This window comes from Neltuma alba, unplaced genomic scaffold (assembly GCF_004799145.2).
Source record: "Neltuma alba isolate B1F8T4 unplaced genomic scaffold, ASM479914v2 tig00012137_pilon, whole genome shotgun sequence".
In the NCBI taxonomy this organism is placed as follows: Eukaryota; Viridiplantae; Streptophyta; class Magnoliopsida; order Fabales; family Fabaceae; genus Neltuma; species Neltuma alba.
The window spans coordinates 107,948-128,172 of record NW_021636687.1 but is presented as its reverse complement, the minus strand read 5'-3'; the positions used below and the strand labels follow the sequence as shown (position 1 = coordinate 128,172).

Here is a 20,225-nt window from a genome sequence, read left to right as displayed (position 1 = left end):
ATGAAAATTCATTTTTTTATAAATAAATTATTTACTTCAGATAATTCAAATATTTTTTACGCACGGGCATTTATCAATATACAAATATCAATATCAATGTAATAAAATTGACAGCTAGGTGTATCTAATGATTTTTGAGCTTTGGGCAAAATTAGTGCCACAGTCATCAATCCTTACACCTTCTAAACTTTCTCAGTTGGAAATTTTTTTTTCAAAGTATTATAATTAAATAATTAGGAAAATCAATGAAAATAAAGTTTCTGTCTAGAAATTGCATTAGTTAGAAAAATTTAAAGTAAAAGCTCGCCAAAATATCAACTGAGTCTCCATGTAAAAGCATCTTTCAATATACTTATTAGTTCTGACCACTTTCTTTAAGCTAACTTAATAAGGAAGCTCTAACACCCCCCCCAAAAACACCAAAAATCAAAAAGCAAATTATCGAAGAAGCCAATAATCAAGAGAGTTATGCAATCAACATCTATGATCAATTCAAATTTCCCAGAAAGATCATCTTAAGCACATAAATTTGAGAAAATATTTATCATTGTCATATTCAACAGCATGAATATCAAGATAGTCTATAATTAAACGTTTGAGAAATTGAAGGTACTAGTACCATGAAATTTTCTGCTAAGTACAGATATTCTCCTATCGAAGACAATTATATTTTGAGACACTGTCAATCAAGTTCATATGGATTAAAAAAAAAAAGTCCTGATTGACCTTAGTAATACTCGAATCTAACTTGATGGTACCGGATATTAGATATTATATTTAAAAATTGAAAGTGAGATGGAATTATCAATATCCTCATCACTTTAAACTAGATATGGTGGCATGCAATTATGTATCCCTCCTGCTCCTCTTCATTGTTACTGACCAGTAAAAGAAGAAAACAACACCAAATCCTAATATCAGTGCTCCGACAGCTGCTCCGGCTACCGTCGTTGCATTTGTGTTTCTCTCGGCGACGCAAGCCGGCAAGGGGCCACCGCACAGTCCTGAATTATTTGCATAGCTATCTGCTGAGATGTTTTCAAGGTATAGAACTGGACCCTTATGTCAAAATATTGTTTGACACAGTAAATGTCTTTAGCCTTCTGAACGTGCTGAATAGTTCAGGAATTTTCCCATTGAGTTGATTTCGATCAAGGCTAAGGGAATTTAGATAACAACAATTTGCCAGACCCATAGGGATTGGCCCTGAAAATTCATTTGAAGATAGATTAAGAGATGTGTTGGAAATATTTGAATGAATTTATTTGTAAATGTTGGGTGCTTGTTGTATTTCGTTTCTGTAAGCCCATCAGTGGCCCATTCTTGTGAGCACTTTAGTTTAGGGTCATAGAGCTGCGCATTGTATATAAATATTGGGTCCGTTGTTGGCCCATGTATGTATTCCTTCTCAGTTGTGATTCAATAAAAATAATTTTCTTCCAGTCCAAAGTCGTGTGTTTAGGGATTCTTGGAGAAGGTCAGTGGTCAACATGGCATCAGAGCCACGGAGCACGATCGTTTAGGGCTACGAAGAGACCCTGCCGATTCAGGCCCAACACACTGACACACTGTAACACCTATCCCTTATATACTAGTAGAATTATTATATTTAATCATGATCCATTAAAAGCTAGGTTTCAACCTGGGAATTATATATATATTTTTATTTCCATCCGGCCCTTCGAATCTTGAATTAAGTCAACTATAGCCAATAGGGTTTAACATTTGACACTCTGGCCATTGGCTCACACAACGAGATACATAATTAGATACACATAATTTTAGGCCAAATAATAATTATATCAAAAAAATTTGACCATTTCCTTCAATAGCAGTCATTATGATCTATCTGCCCTTAGTCATCTCCTTATGGAGGAATATTTACATACCAAAATATATATACAATATATATCTTTACTCCAAAATAAGATGCATTTTAAGCAAAATATATATGTACAAATGATCGCCAGCTTCTTGCACCTTTAAACTCCACCGATCACTACTCCCTTGCCCTTAGGAGTACTTGCTCTTGCTGTATTACATGGAAGAAGGGGTGAGATTCTAAAGAATCCCAGTAGTAACAAATTTCCCTCACGTAATCATACAAGATCACAAACAACATGCTACACAGGCCAAAGAGAACAACACCTTGCATCCAAGTATAATCAATGATGCATATACACCATACACCCATATAGCTAATCGCTATCTATCGCGCCCACATTCCAAAATAAATGGAAACCAGCGCATATTGTCATGACAAATATTATTATGCAAAGGCAACTTACATGTTCTCATGCACAATCAGCATAAAGGCACGTCCAAGCATGTGGCAATCCATATACAATCACATTAAAGGAAAAGAGTTACTACCTTTTGCTTTTTCTTCTGTACTCCCTTCCCCTTGTCTCCTTCTTGGCTCCTTTCTTAATGGATTCGAACAAATATCAAATCCTATAAATTATTTGAGTAAGGGCAGATTAATATATATATATATATCTCTAGATATTCATCTAGAGCGTTACATTAACACACCTTATGATTTAAATCCTTCATGATCATTTTAACGGGGCATCACGTTTTGACTTCCATCCTTTTAAGACTCCTATTTGACATACATATTCATAATATAACACTTATATAAGCCTATAAACTCCCTATTTAAACATTTTGCATTTGAACACCCCAAACACCATCTATAATTCAAACAGCACCATTTTGCCACTGTTTCTAAATTTTTTCCAGCATCAAGCTTCAACCAAAACATTATTTTTATTCCTCATTATATATATATATATATATATATTCACCCTCTACGCCCTTCCTTCAAAAATTCCAGATTGCCCTATCAATCAGGTATATGTAATTAATACCATGAGATTTAGTTTCATCCCTCAAATCATAACATCAACGTTGCTGAGACAAACACCAAACATATACACACATATCATGCCTTAATTAGTTCCCAATCTCAACATTTTCCTTCGCTTATGAAAATTCTAGATTTTGGCATTTCTTTTCCATTTTAACTCCAACAAAATCTGTTCACTATAATTCAGAACATGGAGCCAAAACCGAAAGAATATATATAAAGAGCCCAACTCGTTCTCCCCATGCTTCGGTCTCAAATGGCTTTGTTCTCTCTCTCTCTCTCTATATATATATATAGAGCTGATACTTTCAGCGTTCAAGTGCTCCTTGACCAGTAAAATCGAACAGCATCCTTCCCTCCTTAAGTCTGACATTTTTCTTATTCAGAGCACACCCCCTCCGCCCTCAATAATTACATAGAGCATATAAAATCAACATATTATAATCATACAACCAGAAAATAATCAGTTATATTTATTCTCGTTCATCATCTATTACCCAAACCAGAAGTCATTTCTGTAAATCCTCAAACCCCTGTTTCATAAACTATAACTAGAGCCATCAATGGAAAAAAAACAAGTGTAGAAATCCCAACCACAAGCTTCATCCTAACCAGTAAGTGCAATTTCTATAGCTTGGCTCTCACCCTCTTTATTTTCTCCCTCAAAACCAGATTTCATCTTCATCACCACCTTGCAACACATGACCAAATAACCGAAAACAAAGATGGAAGAAGATTCAAGAGACTCACCTTGCTTGATTTCCACCTTGATACAAATCGATTCCCTCCTCTTCTTGGCTTTGCTCTTCTTGCTCTCTCTCGAAGTCTCTCAACTCTTCCTCTCTGTTTTCCCTTCGAATGGCAGAGCAAAATGAGAAGGGAGGAGGTGTTAGGGCGTATTAGATGGATGAGGGATGTGAAATGTCCATTTTGCCCTTTGGTCCTCATTTTGCTTTCAATTTGGTCCTTCTCTACATTTTTTTTTTTGGAATAATCAAATAACTCCAGAAATCACACATGGATATCTATATGAATTTTCTTCTTCCATTAGCTTCTTTAGTATATAAAATAATTATCCTAAAAATCTCACCTCAAAAATTAGCCTCTAACTATTTTTCTTGAATATTCCAAGAAAATAGGTCCTAAATTCTTGAAATTAACTTTATAATTATTCAGACCATATTTTAAGGGTCTTAATCTCAATAATTTCTCTAAAAATTTCTCCTTCATCATGCTTTACCCAAATCCATAAAATTTGGGATATTACACACACCGCACCGGAACCCTACCCGACCGATCCGATGGGAGATGAGAAAGGCACAGTCGAAGGTATCCCTTTCTCACATCCATTGTTCTTGCATCCGTCCGACACGCAGGGGACGGCGATCATACCCCATATTCTCACCAGGACTGAAAATTACACCGTTTGGTCCCGAGCGATGGCGATTGCGCTGCTCGGCAAACATAAATTGTGCTTTATCGATGGCACTTGCAAGAAAGCCGACCAAGAAGAGCGTCTCAGACAGCAGTGGGAAAGGTGTAACGCGGTTGTTCTCTCCTGGTTGCTTAATTCCATCTCGAAGGAGTTAGCCAGCGGAATCATATACTTCCAAGACTCGCACGCTGTCTGGATCGAACTGAAGGAACGTTTTGACAAAAAGAGTGGATCTCGCGTCTTCGCTCTCCACAAGGAAATTAGCTCCCTTCGGCAAGGCACGAACCCGGTTACCATATATTTTTCGAAGCTGAAAGAACTTTGGGAAGAACAGGCGGCACTCGTGGCAATTCCTTCCTGTTCGTGTGCGACGGCGAAGGCATATTCGACGCCATTCAAGAACAGAAGCTGTTGCAGTTCTTGATGGGTCTCAACGAGACTTTCAATCAGGCACGAAGCCAGATCTTACTGATGTCTCCTCTCCCGTCTGTGAATGAGGCATACGCAATGATAGTCCAGGATGAAACTCAGCGTTCTATCTCATATGCAGACAGACACATCCCCACTGAAGGATTGGCAATGGCCGCAAGAGGAAGGGGACGTGGTCGAGGAAGAGGCAGAGGAGACACTACACCCGAATGCTCTCACTGCCATAAGAAGGGGCACGTTCGGGAGAATTGTTTCCAGATTGTCGGGTATCCAGCCAATTTCAGAGGAAATAAAGGGAGACAGCAGAGGGAATTTCAGCAAGGGGGAGCTGATTCTGTCAAAGACCCTGACCCTCAAGGCCACGCTGTCACAACAGTAGCTCCGACCTTCACTAAGGAGCAATATGAAAGAATCTTGGAGATGTTGAAGAAAGATGTGGAGCCTACGGTACACGCTTTAACGGGTACAGGTTTGATCAATCCTATACCAAACTTTAAAACTTACACACACTGGATTTTAGATTCTAGGGCAACCACTCACATGGCTAGTAAATTAGACTTGTTTGATGATTATAAGCAGTATAATGGACCGATTAAGACAATTAAAATACCGAATGGAGATAGATTACCTGTCACTCATGTTGGTTCTGTCACTATTGCTGAAAATGTTATTATGCATGATGTTCTGTATGCACCGCGTCTTGAGTTTAACCTGATATCCATATCTAGATTTACAAAGGAACACAATTGCATGGCAGCCTTCTTTCCTGATCTCTGTGTACTGCAGGGCCTTCAGGATGGGAGGATGAAGATGATTGGTAAAGAGTATAAAGGGCTTTATGTGCTAAAAGTGACAGATACCCCTGTTTTGGCAAATACTGTTCAGAATCAGAGACCCTTTAGAAAGGATTGTGATGTCGAATTATGGCATAAAAGACTAGGACATGCCCCCATATCTGTAATAAGACACATTGATCAAATTTGTACTGAAAATTCTGTTTTGAATAAAACTTCTAATTCTTGTGATATTTGCATTCAGTCCAAGCAGACTAAGTTCCCTTTCAATTCTAGTGTTATTAAATCTCAAAAAGCTTTGATTTGATTCATGCGGATGTTTGGGGACCCTATAGGAACCCCACGCATCAAGGCTTTCAGTTTTTCTTGACTTTAGTAGATGACTTTTCTAGAGGAACTTGGATTTTTTTGATGAGACATAAGAATGAGATTGAAATTCATATCAAGAACTTCATTGCTTATGTTTCAACACAGTTCTCTGTGAATGTAAAAAGGATTAGAAGTGATAATGGAACTGAGTTTACTAATAATCAATTGAAAGTTTATTTTCAACAGAGAGGCATAATTCATCAGACATCATGTCCCTATACACCAGAGCAAAATGGGGTAGTAGAAAGAAAGCATAGAACCATTATGCAGATCACTAGAAGTCTTATCTTACAGTCAGGAATACCCATTAAGTATTGGGGGGAGTGTGTTAAAATGGCGACATATTTGGTGAATAGGATTCCCTCAAAGGTTATAGACTACCAAACACCTTACGAAAGGATTTATGGAGTCAAACCGGACCTAAGTAATTTGAAGATTTTTGGGTCACTTGCTTATGCCACTGATTTAAAGGTTAGTGATAAACTACAGTCTAGATCAATCCCTAGTGTTTTCCTAGGGTACCCAGATAATCAAAAAGGATATTTGCTCCTAGATCTAAAGCAAAGTACCATTTTTGTCAGTAGACATGTACACTTTATAGAAGATAAATTTCCCTTCAGGGACGTTAGAAACAACTTTCAAGATACGTTAAGAGATGGTGTGAGATCAATGTTTTGGTTTGAATCAGAAAATTCTAGAAATCAAACTTCTGGAACCATTGCAGAACCAGAATCAGCTAATAATAATGATGAAGATCCTACGTATAACAGGACAAACAATGGAGGAGATGATGAATGTGATAACCGTAGAAATCAAACCAGTGTTGAGAGTCAAAGACCTGTTCGTACTAGAAGACCCCCTATTTGGGCAAATGATTATGTATGTTCCTTGTTGCAATTTGACTCTGATTATCCTTTAAGGCCTAATTGTAAATATCCTATTGATGATTATCTTTCCTATACACACATGTCAGTTGATCATATGTGTTTTCTGACTTCTATTGACTCTAATTGTGAACCATCCTGTTATGAAGAGGCTGTTCAAAGTGAAAACTGGGTAAAAGCCATGGAAACTGAAATGAAAGCTTTAGAAAGTAACAAAACCTAGACCATAGTACCTTTGCCTAAGGGTAAGAAGGCTATTGGTTGCAAATGGGTTTATAAAATTAAATATAATGCAGATGGTAGTATAGAAAAGTATAAGGCTAGATTAGTAGCCAAGGCTTTAATCAAAAGGAGGGTATTGATTATCATGAGACTTTTTCTCCTGTTGTGAAAATGTTTACAGTTAGAGTAGTTTTAAAATTAGCTACTGTTAACAAATGGAATCTTTATCAAATGGATGTTTATAATGCATTTTTACAAGGTGATTTAGATGAGGAAGTTTATATGAAAATACCTCAAGGTTTTGAGAGACAGGGGGAGCAAATGGTTTGCAAATTGAATAAATCCCTTTATGGTTTGAAGCAGGCTTCAAGACAATGGAATCAAAAATTGTCTGAAGCACTGCAGAGAGGAGGATTTACACAAAGTAAGGCTGATTATTCTCTTTTTATTAAACATTTTGAGCAAGGGGTTGTTTTTATTTTGGTATATGTTGATGATTTGTTGATCACAGGGAGCACTGAGTCTGGAATTGCTGAAACTAAAGAATTCTTGCGTAATCATTTTAAAATTAAGGACCTAGGACTAATGAAATATTTTCTTGGGATTGAAGTAGCTAAGGCTAAGAAAGGAATTGTTTTGTCACAAAGAAAATATGTTCTGGATCTATTGTTTGAAACTGGCATGACAGGTTGCAAGCCAATAGGGGTTCCAATGGCTCAAAATCTAAAGTTATTTGCTTATGATGAGAAGAGGAACCGTGCAGAAGACCTATTGAAAGAACCAGCAAAGTACAGAAGGTTGATAGGTAAGTTGATATATTTGACAATGACCCGGCCTGATATCTCTTATTCTGTGCAGACCTTGAGCCAGTTCATGCAGATGCCAACCAAGGCTCATATGGCAGCAGCTAGAAATGTCCTGCGGTATTTGAAAGCCACACCTGGATTGGGAGTCTTCATTAGCTCAGAAGGGAAACCATTTTTGGAATGCTATTGCGATTCAGACTGGGCGTCTTGTGCTATGACAAGGAGATCTGTATCTGGATATTTGTTAAAGCTGGGAGGATCTCTTGTGATGTGGAAAACTAAGAAGCAACATACTGTCTCAAAGTCGTCCGCAGAAGCAGAATATAGAGCTTTAAGCATGGCAACTTCTGAGGTGGTATGGGCTGTTAGCTTATTGAAAGATTTGGGAATAGATCATAGGGAACCTGTGAAGGTTTATTGTGACAGCAAGGCTGCAATTCATATTGCAGCCAACCCAGTCTTTCATGAACGCACAAAACATATAGAAATAGATTGTCATTTCATTAGGGAGAAATGGGAGTCCAAGCTGATTGATCTGGAGCATGTCAGAAGCCACAGCCAAGAAGCGGATCTGCTGACAAAACTAGTTGCGGGAAATGTACAGAAAAACCTGTTGAGCAAGTTAGGAGCTATAGATATTTTCAAGCCCCTAACTTGAGGGGGAGTGTTGGAAATATTTGAATGAATTTATTTGTAAATGTTGGGTGCTTGTTGTATTTCGTTTCTGTAAGCCCATCAGTGGCCCATTCTTGTGAGCACTTTAGTTTAGGGTCATAGAGCTGCGCATTGTATATAAATATTGGGTCCGTTGTTGGCCCATGTATGTATTCCTTCTCAGTTGTGATTCAATAAAAATAATTTTCTTCCAGTCCAAAGTCGTGTGTTTGGGGATTCTTGGAGCAGGTCAGTGGTCAACAAGATGTCACAAACATAAGGTGATTATCGATATCTGCTGGTATTGTCCAATAAATTTGGTCCATTGATAAATCTATTCTTGTTTGGCTGGAGCAATTTTGGACGGTACGAGGAAATTCATGACTCTGCTTGATGGTACCCAACATTCAACCCCAGCAAATCCACAAATAAAATCTTGTGTGTTTTTGTTGTTGATGAAATCCCAAGAATTCAAAGAACCATATGGGTCTTCAAGTGAATCCTTTATGCTTTTCAAGCAGAAGATATCAATCAGGGTCCGAAAGATCGTGTTACAGCTAAACAGCAACAAAAAATTAATAATAATAACATGATGAGCGCAGAAGGTTCGGCCGCTCAGAACCATCTTCAGCCACGATCTCAAACCCAAGCCAGCCACACAGAGAATATCTCTCGAAAAAGGACGATGCTTGCGGAGCTCCTGTTGGTCCTCGAGGAGTAGGGAATTTTTCCACATCTTTAGGTATATTTTTCCACGTCTTAAAGCAACATTCATTGAAAAATGTAAAGACTGAGTTTTAACTAGGGAGTAGGGAATTTGTTTGAGTACATAATTTTTTTAGTCGCATATAACAAACTTGATTTTTTTTGGCCAATTACACATAACTTGATTCAAAACTTATAGAAAAGTGAAAATTTCTCATAAAACTGTTTCTTTAGTCTGATCATAAGATTACTAAAATGTACTCTTCCATTTCTAACTGTAAAACCTATTTTATTGTGTAATTTATATACAAGATAAGTCTTATATTTAGGACTGGGAGGGTATAATTGAAGTATTGAGTGATTGTGGCCCAAAAGACTGGAGTAAATTATTATAACAAAGTGAGCCTTACCATTTTTCATGCAAGATGATTTTATAATTTATTTCCACTGAATTGTATGAAAAGATCAGGTTTGTAGAATTATGAAAATACGGAGTGATTGACGATATCGGTACATCCTAAAGATCGGATCGAACTAATTAAATGAGAAATGATAACAGTATACAAGATTAATAATTAACTACTTATACAGTCCTATTGAGGGATGAACTCTCTTTTATTTAATATAAGTCACCTCATTAAATTATGATTTTACAATGAATTTATTGGGGTTAATATAATATTTGATTCTTCAAGTTTGCTCTCACTTTGGTTTTGATCTTTCAAATTTTAAATCATAAGTTTTGGTTCTTGAAGGGGCAAAATGGTCTATGTTTTTATTGGATTATAGGTTTTGATGTTGTAAATAAAAAAAAACTGGAGGGATCAAAACCTATGATTTGAAATTTGAAGAACCAAAACCAAAATGAAGATAAATTCGAGGGACTAAAGTTTGTATTACCCAATTTATTATTTTGTTGAAATATATATTAAATAGAAGCGAACTTAAAAATTTATTAAATTTTAAAATAGAATGTATGAAATTTAATTTTTTTTATTTTTAATAAAGAGAGACGTAACGAGCTGTTGAATGGGTCAAAAAAGGAAAGGGGGGGGGGGCTAAATTTTCCACGCCAAGGGACGACGAATTGACTGTAAGTGGGAGCACCTAGACTTTTGCCAACTTTTAATTTGGAAAAAATAACCTCACCGCATTCTTAGTCATAACTAAAAATGAAGAATTTTTTCTTACCAAAAAATAGAGAAGACTTAAATACTTAACTTTGTATATTTAATACTACATTTGATCTTTAATGTAAGACCTAATTGATTAATTTGGAGGTATTAAAAAATTAGTTAAGTTAATCATGTATAATAAATAGGCGTTATCATTCTTATAATTTTTTACTAATCATGTGTATTAGCTAAAAATACCATTTGATGAAACTTTTAACATGTGCAACTACTATAAGGACTCCTCGAAAAAATAAGATAAATATGAACGACAAAATGGATTGAAATATTATATTTTAGACCAAATTAAAAGTCAACCTATTTCTTATATTAAAAAATAGGGGTTTTTTTTTAATCAACAAGCTAGTGCTTGTGGAGCGGATCGAAACCACAACCTGTTGCACCAAGGCAACCAACGTGCCACTACACCATGGCGGTGTTCACGAGGTAGTATTTTTTTAATCCAATGAAATTAAATTAGATTTATCTTATTAGGTTGGAGCAATTTTGAAGATGTGACATGTCGATCATGTAACCTACTCCTCTAATCCTATTTATAAGCTAATTCTAGCATGTTTGATATAAACAAAGAAAAATCTTAAACTACATTAACTTTTTTTTAAAATATAATAGCTTTTCAATTTTATCTTTATTTAATATATAAACCTTAAAAAAATTATCTACACTATAATAAATGAAAGATAATATAATACATTCATGCTAAAAATTTAATGAAGCTACTTATAAGTAGGACTAAGAATTAGCATGGAAATGGAATTAAAAATGCCCCATTTGGCTCAAAAGTGGATTATATTGCTAATCTCTTTATATGTTTGATATGCTATTGATTTATGATTTCTAAATAACTATATTCAATTAAAAAAGACCTTGAATATATCGGATCCTCCAGTTAAAAAAAAGAAGTCTATCGAGAACAAAGTTTGTTCATGACATAAATATTATTTTTTTCAAGAAAAATAACATAATTATAAATATCTTTGTCCCTCCTTGAAATATACTTGGACCAAAAAGAGGGTCTCTTTCTTTACCCAAAAAAAAAAAAAGCAAAAGAAAAGAAAAGAGGGTCCGTTTAGAAGTGAAGTCTCATTCCGTGAACCAATATCTCGTTCCCCTATCCCGTTTTCAACTCCATCAACTATGTTGAAATATTTGGATGCTTAAAACCATCTGAGGTTAAGAGCCATATCAGCCTCGAAAAAATGAGCACTAGAAAGTTAAAATTCTCACTGAACCATTAACCTTTTGCCCAAAGGTTACAATATGTAATGAACATCCGTCAACAAGCGAAAGCAAGACAGCGGAGGGAAAACATATAGACGCATATTCCATGATCCCTCAAGTCTGGTTTCATTCCATCCGTTTCAGCCCAAACTTCTTGGCCCATCCTGTGCGACCTTCGGCCCATCTGTAGATCATTACGTTGCCCTCCCCTTGAAATTAAACTTGTCCTCAAGGGCTAACAGGGATTAGGTCTAGTAAAAAAAACTTGTCCTTACAATACTATGAGTTAAGGTTGAATCTTTGTTAAAAGAGGTACCCACATTTAGCATTTAACAGTACTTTAAATAGATTTGGATACTTATGCCTAGCCCTAGCCCAACAAAAAAAAAAAAAAAACTTGTCCTCAAGGTCAAAACTCAAAAGTGGAGAAAAATTGCATGAGAAACATTCAGAGCTTGCCCTGCAAGGAGGATCCAAACCATTCCGACTACTAAAAATGAAAGAGAACCGAGGTACTCGGGGTTCAATGCATATGAGGGCTCCATATATGACAAGTCCAGAAGTCAAAAGACCGTTAATAGCTGGCAAGCAATGTGGAAACTTAGTATGTTGGTTATTTCCAATTACAAGGATACATGTGTCTTCACCCTTTGCGTTTGAACTGTAATTCCATAAACTATATGGGATTACCTGAAGGCTGTGAAGATAGAGCTTTGTGCAACTCGTGCTCAACAATCCTAATAGCTAAGCTTTGAAGAGTCAAGCTCAGGTTTTGCCATGCAAGAGTGGTCAATATTATGAGCAATAATGATTGCTGAGAGATGTGAAAGCTCGTCATTCAGAGAACATGAACTTGTTGGAGTAGTACTACTACGATTTGAAATAACAAATGTAAATGAACATTTTAAACAGGTTAGCTTGGGGACACATAACCTCTGGTTTTTAATATAAAATCGATTCAATTAATTTAAATAGATTAAAAAATTAGTTAAATTAGTTATTTATTAAATTTATGTATTGGTTTCTCTACAATACCTTTTTAAATCATTTATATTGAAATTACCTCTATATATAAACTTTCTTAACAAGTGTAATTAATAGGGATAGTTTTAAAAAAAATATTAAGTATGAGAAACAAAATAAATTGAGGTCTTGTATTTAGAACTAAATTTTCATCCTCAACTAATTCTTATAATTAATAAGAATTAGAGGTGGTAGTCAATCGGGTAACGATCACGGAGATCCAATACTACGGTTGACGGTCAGGCAATAACTTGATGATAGCGTAAGGGGAAGCATTTCACAGAGGGTTTGAACAGTCTTAATGATGTGAAATTTTCAGAGTCTTCGATAAGAGTACTTTTTAAAATCTTCTACTGAAATCTGAACAGGTCCAAAAGATAGATTTTCGAACGAGTTAGGAAAAAATTTCATATTTTGAATAACTAGACATTTGTTTGGATATATAGCATATTTAACAATAATTTTATGTGATTCAATACCTCAATAGACTTAGGTTACGTTTATAATTCTTTAAATAATAGATCCACATTATACAGAATTCTCGCTTAATTCAGCCTCACAAACCGTGGAACTTTTGCTTCTTAATTGACATAATCAAATTATTAATATTTAATATATGTCGCATAAAGTACGTAAACAATACGGTATATTGAATATTACAACTTGATCGCAAAATGAGACAGAAGGAACACCGTAGAACTTATTCGTTTACCGATTCTACTTGTATATTTAATATTATAACTATGAATATAGGGATAATAATAATCCTTCACAATAACAACGTGTGAAAGAACATCCGCCAAGATGAAGATTAAAGACAAAGAACTAAATAATACAAAGTGGACAAACCAATAAGGCCATGGATCCCTTTATTGAATGATTTAAAGTGTTGGTAGGGAAATATATAGGCTGTTCTAACTTCTAACTCTGTTGCAAGGCACAGCGTAATTATTAAAAGGCTAACAACACAGTATTATGAACAAGGTGGTAAGGGACCACCACAGAGTCCTGAATTATTTGCATAGCTCGTAGCTGGGACTTGAGGGAGGTTTGGAACTGGGCCTCTCAGAAGATTGTTCGTCACAGTAAATATCTTGAGCCTTCTGAGGAAGCTCAGTTCTCCAGGAATTCTCCCACTGAGTTGATTATGATCGAGTTTAAGGGAATTCAGATATCTGCAATTTGCGACGCTCTTGGGGATTCTGCCAGAAAAATTATTGGAAGATAGATCAACGGTTACCAGATATGGAAGAACATCAATATCTGCGGGAATTTTCCCAGAAAGTGTGTTCTTTGAGAGATCTAATCCTGTTAAGCGGGAGCAATTTTGAATTGCGCGAGGAAACTGGCCCTTGAGTCCCATGTTTGACAAGTTGAGATTCATGACTCTGCTCTCAACAGAGTTCCAACATTCAACCCCAGTAAATCTGCAAATAAATCCTTCTGTGATGTTGCTGAAATCCCATGTAGATTTCAAATAACCATATGGGTCTGCAAGTGAACCCTTTATGCTTTTCAAGCAGAAGATATCAGTGGCAGTCCCTAAGACCATGCTACAACTAAACAGCAACCAGAAGTTAATAATAATAACTTGAGCATAGAAAGTTCGGCCATTCAGAATCATCTTCAACCACGAGCCCGAACCCAAGCCAAGCAGAAGGAATTAATCTGGATGTGAAAACTCCCTGCGACAAATTTAAAAGAGGTTGAAAGAACAGGAAAACCACTGGTATTAATGGCACCAGAGGAATAAGAAATACCAGCTAATTGTTGTTTAAACTTAATTCACAGTCAGAATATTGAAAAATCAAAGTCAAATTGAATAAACATTCAAATACCCACTTGAGTTATCTCAGAATCCAACTCAGGAAAAAGGACGACGCATGCGGAACTCCTCAAGAAGGATGGTTAAATGTGCCTGGAAGAAAAGTTAAAAGTTAAAAACTTGGATAATATATGAAATAGAAATATATACTTCTTCTAATCCTAAACTACGAGCTAGTCAGTTTTATTATTTTCCCATAAATTATATCTGCAATTATTTAATAAAAGTAATTTTCAAAATAAATGATTAAGAAATATTTTAAGAAAATCAAATACACACAAATAATGATTTTAACTAATTTTCTTAATATATATGGTTTAATTACCAAACCCGCATATTTAATTAAGACAAAACACGTGTGTCTTATTGGGTAAACAGGAGTGTGAGAAGTCAGATTAGAGTTAGGGATATTTTAACAAGTCTTATATTATAAAGAAATTTCCATTGATAAGTCTTATTCAAAAATACATTTCATAAGTATAAAGACCAATTTGTAATTTGGCAATTTGTTTCTAAGTGTATAGTTTACTTGGTCGTGCATATATATATATATATATATATATATATATAAATATAAATGGATTCAAAACTTAAAGAAAAGTGAAAGTTTCTTACAAACTGATTCTTTATTCGGATGGTCATGAGATTATGATTGTAATTATTTTTCATGCGACATTATTTATGATTTATTTTCATTGAAAATTGTATGAAAGATCATGTTTTTAGAATTATAAAAATCCGGGGTGATTGAGAATATTGATAGCAATATATAATATTAATAATCAGTTATTAATTAGTTCTTAAGAAAAATTGTGTAAATCTATATACATAATAAATAAAAATCAAAGTCAAGTTGAGCCATTTTTTTATTTACAATCACTCCTCACTCATTTTATTATGTTATGAATATTACCAGCTAAAAGAATAATGTCAGCTTGTGCGTCTGTCTCCGTGCTGGGATGAACTTCTTGGGTTTTTAATTTTCTAATTTTTTTCTCATGTTACGTGTGAAAGTGCAAAAACTGTTCTATCTTGTTTTGCAGTCTCCATGGAGTGCGTTAGGTTGTTTTACCACCCTGCTCATTTTAATATTTTCCCTCTTCAAATTCAAAATTCAAACTTTGTTAATTTGTATTCTTTCTCCTTCATTTTCTTCTTTTCTTCACCAAACCTTCCTGACAACGGGGAGAAGGGGAAGAAATTTTTTTACATAAGTAATCCTTCCTGCGTAGATGGAAAAGGATTTCGCATAGAAACTTCTCCCTCTATTATGTATCGCTGTTAAAGAGGAGAATGGGTGATTGTGCCTAGCTCCTTCATTCGACCCAAGGATCAGAAGAGGCCGAGAATTAGGCTCAAGAGAGAGATCTGTTTGCTTCTTACACATCAGGTATGCATCTTCACTTTTTCTCGGTTTCTCTTTATCTCTTTCGTCTCTTTCAGTGTTGCTTCATCGTCTCTTCTTGTGGAATTGGTTACAGATGGAAAATATCAGGTGGACTTAGAGGAGAAGCGAAAGAGGCAAGCAAGGAGGATTTTAGAGGCAATTAAAACAGAGATGATGAAGAGGCTGAGGGCGAAGGAAGAAGAGATAGCCAAGATTGGGAAGTTGAACTGGGCTCTGGAAGAGAAGTTGAAGTCGCTGTGCGTGGAGAATCAAATATGGTGGGATTTGGCGAGGCCACAATCAATGCTTGATTCCTATGAGCATCTTCGAGCATTTGCAACATTTTGTTCTCCTTGGTCTGCAAGTGTTACGATGCTTGATTACTATAGGTTAAATTCTTCTATTGTTAAATTGTCATTCGGACTTTGCTATATTGGGCTACCTTTATTTTTATGCTGCCTGATATTTGGTTCTTCTAGATTGAAATATGGGGGGAGGATAGAATATAAAATGCTCTAAAATATGTTTGCCTGATAGGTGTTTGTTAAAATGCACGTGAGAAATTTTCTGTGGGTTGTGCTTTTCTTTTTGGGAAAATCACTAACAGGTCCCACAGAAGGCAATTTATTACTCTGAGGTCCCATGAAATGTCAAAATCACTGACAGGTCCCAAGGGACCTCAGAGTAATATTTTCGTTTTGTAAAATGACATTACTACCCCTCATATTCCAGATTTACATTTGCTCTGTCATTACGATTTACAACCTCAGCAGCGACTATTAACAACCTAATGAGAGGGCGTTAACAACCCTAGCAGTATCCGTTAACAACTTACTTTATAGAATTATATAACCTCTACATAAGAGTAAATTATAACCAAATAATATAATACAACAACTTTAACACTAAAATGGGAAGCTTTTTGATATCATTAAGAATTTTAACTAGATCCAATAGGATTATAGTAATATTTTAATGCGAATATCCATTTACAATCTCAACAGCGATTATTAACAACCGAATGAGAGGGCATTAACAACCTAAGCAGTAGCAGTTAACAACTTACTTTATAGAATTATATAACCTCTGCATAAGAGTAAATTATAACCAAATAGTATAATACAACAACTTTAACACTAAAATGGGAAGCTTTTTGATATCATTAAGAATTTTAACTAAATCCAATAGGATTATAGTAATATTTTAATGCAAAGATCCATTTACAACTTCAATAGCGACTATTAACAACCGAATGAGAAGGCATTAACAACCTAAGCAGTATCCGTTAATTAACAACTTACTTTATAGAATTATATAACCTCTGCGTAAGAGTAAATTATAACCAAATAGTATAATACAACAACTTTAACACTAAAATGGGAAGCTTTTTGATATCATTAAGAATTTTAACCAAACCCAATAGGATTATAGCAACATTTTAATGCGAAAATCCATTTACAACCTCAACAGTAAGTATTAATAACCTAAGGAGAATTGTTAACAACCTTAGCAGTGTCTGTTAACAACTAACTTTATCGGATAATATAACTTTTAACTATAACTAACTAAACTATAACTAAATAGTCTTAAAGTTAATCTTATATAGTTGTTAGAGGTTATATTATCCTATAAAGTCAATTGTTAATAGATACTGTCTAGATTGTTAACAGCTCTCTTTGGGTTATTAATACTCACTATTGAGGTTGTAAATGGATTTTCGCATTAAAATGTTGCTATAATCCTATTGGGTTTAGTTAAAATTCTTAATGATATAAAAAAGCTTCCCATTTTAGTATTAAAGTTGTTGTATTATACTATTTGGTTATAATTTACTCTTATGCGGAGGTTATATATTCTATAAAATAAGTTGTTAACTGATACTGCTTAGGTTGTTAATGCCTTCTCATTCGGTTGTTAATAGTCACTGTTGAGGTTGTAAATGGATCTTCGCATTAAAATATTACTATAATCCTATTGGATCTAGTTAAAATTCTTAATGATATCAAAAAGCTTTCCATTTTAGTGTTAAAGTTGTTATATTATATTCTTTGGTTATAATTTACTCTTATGTAGAGGTTATATAATTCTATAAAGTAAGTTGTTAACGGATACTGCTAGGGTTGTTAACGCCCTCTCATTAGGTTGTTAATAGTCGCTGCTGAGGTTGTAAATCGTAATGACAGAGCAAATGTGAATCTGGAATATGAGGGGTAGTAATGTCATTTTACAAAACGAAAATATTACTCTGAGGTCCCTTGGGACCTGTCAGTGATTTTGACATTTCGTGGGACCTCAGAGTAATAAATTGCCTTCTGTGGGACCTGTTAGTGATTTTCCCTTTCTTTTTTAGGTACATCCTCTCTATTCTGTTTTTTTGCTTGGCTAAAATGGTGCAACAATTTGTGATCTTTGATAGTTGGGAAGAAAAGATAATTGAGTGAATGTAACAATTTGCCGCCAATGAAAAAGAGTCTTATGTAAAGAGAGTCTTGTTGAGTGAATGAAGATTGTTTTGATGTAAGCATATTCAGAACCTCTATTTTGGTGCTCCAGTAATTAAGTGCTCTTCATTGAATTTTGCTTTATTCAAACACCGCCTTTTCAGATGCTAGCTCATATGTGGTGCTTGCTGCTCTTTGTTTCACATCATGTTGTAGTTTGAGTTTTATTGGAAGAACTGAATGGACCAGTGTCAATTGATGTCACGTTAGTTTTTCTATTTGACATTGTAGTTAATTGTTTTGACATTGCAGAGTTTTTTGTGGGGCCTATTCAAAAGAAGTTTCATCTATTAAGAGTCTCTACTGTACATTCACATACGTTGTCCCTTGATCCTTAGATTTAGTGCTATTTTTGTAGGTAATGGAATTTCTCATGACTGTAATGAATTCCTAAGTTTAGTGCTTTTTTTTTTGAGATAATTAATAACTATGAGATTTATCATGAAAAAACTAAACATTTAGGTGATTTAAATGGTAAATTGTGAAAGTTATTTACTCATTATGTAGGCTAGTGGTTGATCAGCTACATCGGAAAACAGGGAACTAACCCTGTCAGCATATATGAACCTATTGTAGGTAATTCAAGATGGAAGGGATGGGGCTTTGCAAAAGTACTTAGCATCATATTGCTTTGATGTAGATAGCAGGATGAGCAAGTAAGGTTTGTCAAATTTTTCCCATCCAGCTAAGTCATCATAAATTTGGAAATATAACTTCAGATGACATATATATTTCTCCCCTGTATCAGACCTATGTGGTGTGTTAAAGGCCATTGGAATCCTGGGTTGGACGAAGTTTAATGGGATGCATGCTAGGGATCTATGGTTAGTATTAGAGGACTCATGGTTAAGTAGTGTTTCCTGTGCTTTGGATCAGGTCTTGATCCGAAAAAAATGATGGTACGTGATTTTCTTAACCTTTGTTATGGTGTTAATGTGTGTTATTTGGTTTTCAAAGAGGACTGAATTAAATGTGTCATTCTAAGTGAATAATAGTATTAGAAGTAGGAAAGGGTGGCCTATAAGTTGGACTTAATTGCAAAAAAGTTGTTCCACAGTAATATGATTGTGTTCCTTAAACTTGTACAAGTTTTTTTTTGGGGGATCTGAAAAGTGCAGGAGGCATGTGGGAACAGCAAATGTTTCAGGATTCTGTTTTTCTGGTCTGATTCAACATGGGGATAAATCAGTATTCAGGTCTTTTTTTTTGTTTTAAAAGAAAGGTGCACAGTCAACTTGAATAAAAAAAAAACACTCTGGATATTTTGATGAGTTACATTGTACATGTGATAGTCAATAATACTATTTGAAATGATATTGACAGAAGTTAGCTATCTTGTGTTCTATAGAGTTGCTCATTAGTCTTTAGATTGCAATAAAAGGTGCAAAAAGAAACTTGGAGGGTCAGACAAAGATAAAGTGGTTGAGAATTTAGTTTTTTGTGTGCATTGATAAAGGGGATGGTTCTATGAGGGGAAAGAAGAGGAAAGATGTATTAAGTGAAAAAATTAATAGTTTAAGTAAAATATTGTGGAATATGTAAACTGTTATATTAAGAAAAAATTACACTCAGATCACATGAAAATGAAATTATTGTTGTATGGTTCCTTTAATACTTCAAATTAACCTCAAGTCTCATCGGATTATAGATAAGAGAATCTAATTGTGAATTTACCAAATTGCCTTTAGTTATTAGCTTAGTTGTTAATGAATGCTGTGCTAATTGCTAATATAATTATTTTAGTTGTCAATAATAAGTATGTGGTGCATAAATGCAGTAATTAGAGGTGTAAAAAGGTTTGAATAGGGTTAGTTGTATTTTTTGGTAAAATTACAAATAAAGACCCTTCAATATGTAAAATTATGATTTGAGACTCTAAATTTAGAAAATAGTAAATAAGGACCG

At 34.8% G+C, this 20,225-nt stretch overlaps 1 protein-coding gene, 2 long non-coding RNA genes and 1 pseudogene across 4 annotated transcripts; 1 reads left to right on the top strand and 3 right to left on the bottom strand.

Annotated features, from left to right (window-relative positions):
- Nucleotides 1–846: 846 nt before the first annotated feature.
- On the bottom strand, nt 847–9,201 carry LOC114723404 (inactive LRR receptor-like serine/threonine-protein kinase BIR2; annotated as a pseudogene).
- LOC114723427 (uncharacterized) lies at nt 1,780–2,457 on the bottom strand. Its single transcript, XR_003738241.1, has 2 exons — nt 2,374–2,457; nt 1,780–2,032 (listed from the first exon to the last, which is right to left on the bottom strand). It is a non-coding gene; the product is annotated as an uncharacterized LOC114723427 (long non-coding RNA).
- Nucleotides 9,202–13,336: 4,135 nt separating the features above from the next.
- Nucleotides 13,337–14,271, bottom strand: LOC114723425 (probably inactive leucine-rich repeat receptor-like protein kinase At5g48380). Its single transcript, XM_028909616.1, has one exon. The coding sequence runs from the start codon at nt 14,229–14,231 to the stop codon at nt 13,581–13,583; it is 651 nt and encodes a 216-aa protein (XP_028765449.1). The 5' UTR covers nt 14,232–14,271; the 3' UTR covers nt 13,337–13,580.
- A 1,453-nt stretch (nt 14,272–15,724) lies between these two features.
- LOC114723426 (uncharacterized) lies at nt 15,725–19,152 on the top strand. 2 transcript variants are annotated; one of them, XR_003738239.1, is made up of 4 exons: nt 15,725–15,822; nt 15,914–16,208; nt 18,897–18,981; nt 19,069–19,152. It is a non-coding gene; the product is annotated as an uncharacterized LOC114723426 (long non-coding RNA). The 2 variants fall into 2 exon arrangements; XR_003738240.1 differs by having other exon boundaries at nt 18,897–18,976; nt 19,069–19,147.
- Nucleotides 19,153–20,225: the final 1,073 nt, after the last annotated feature.

Bases quoted from the DNA above. Each gene is read 5' to 3' on its own strand.
- LOC114723425 (XM_028909616.1), bottom strand. From the start codon at position 14,231: ATGATTCTGAATGGCCGAACTTTCTATGCTCAAGTTATTATTATTAAC.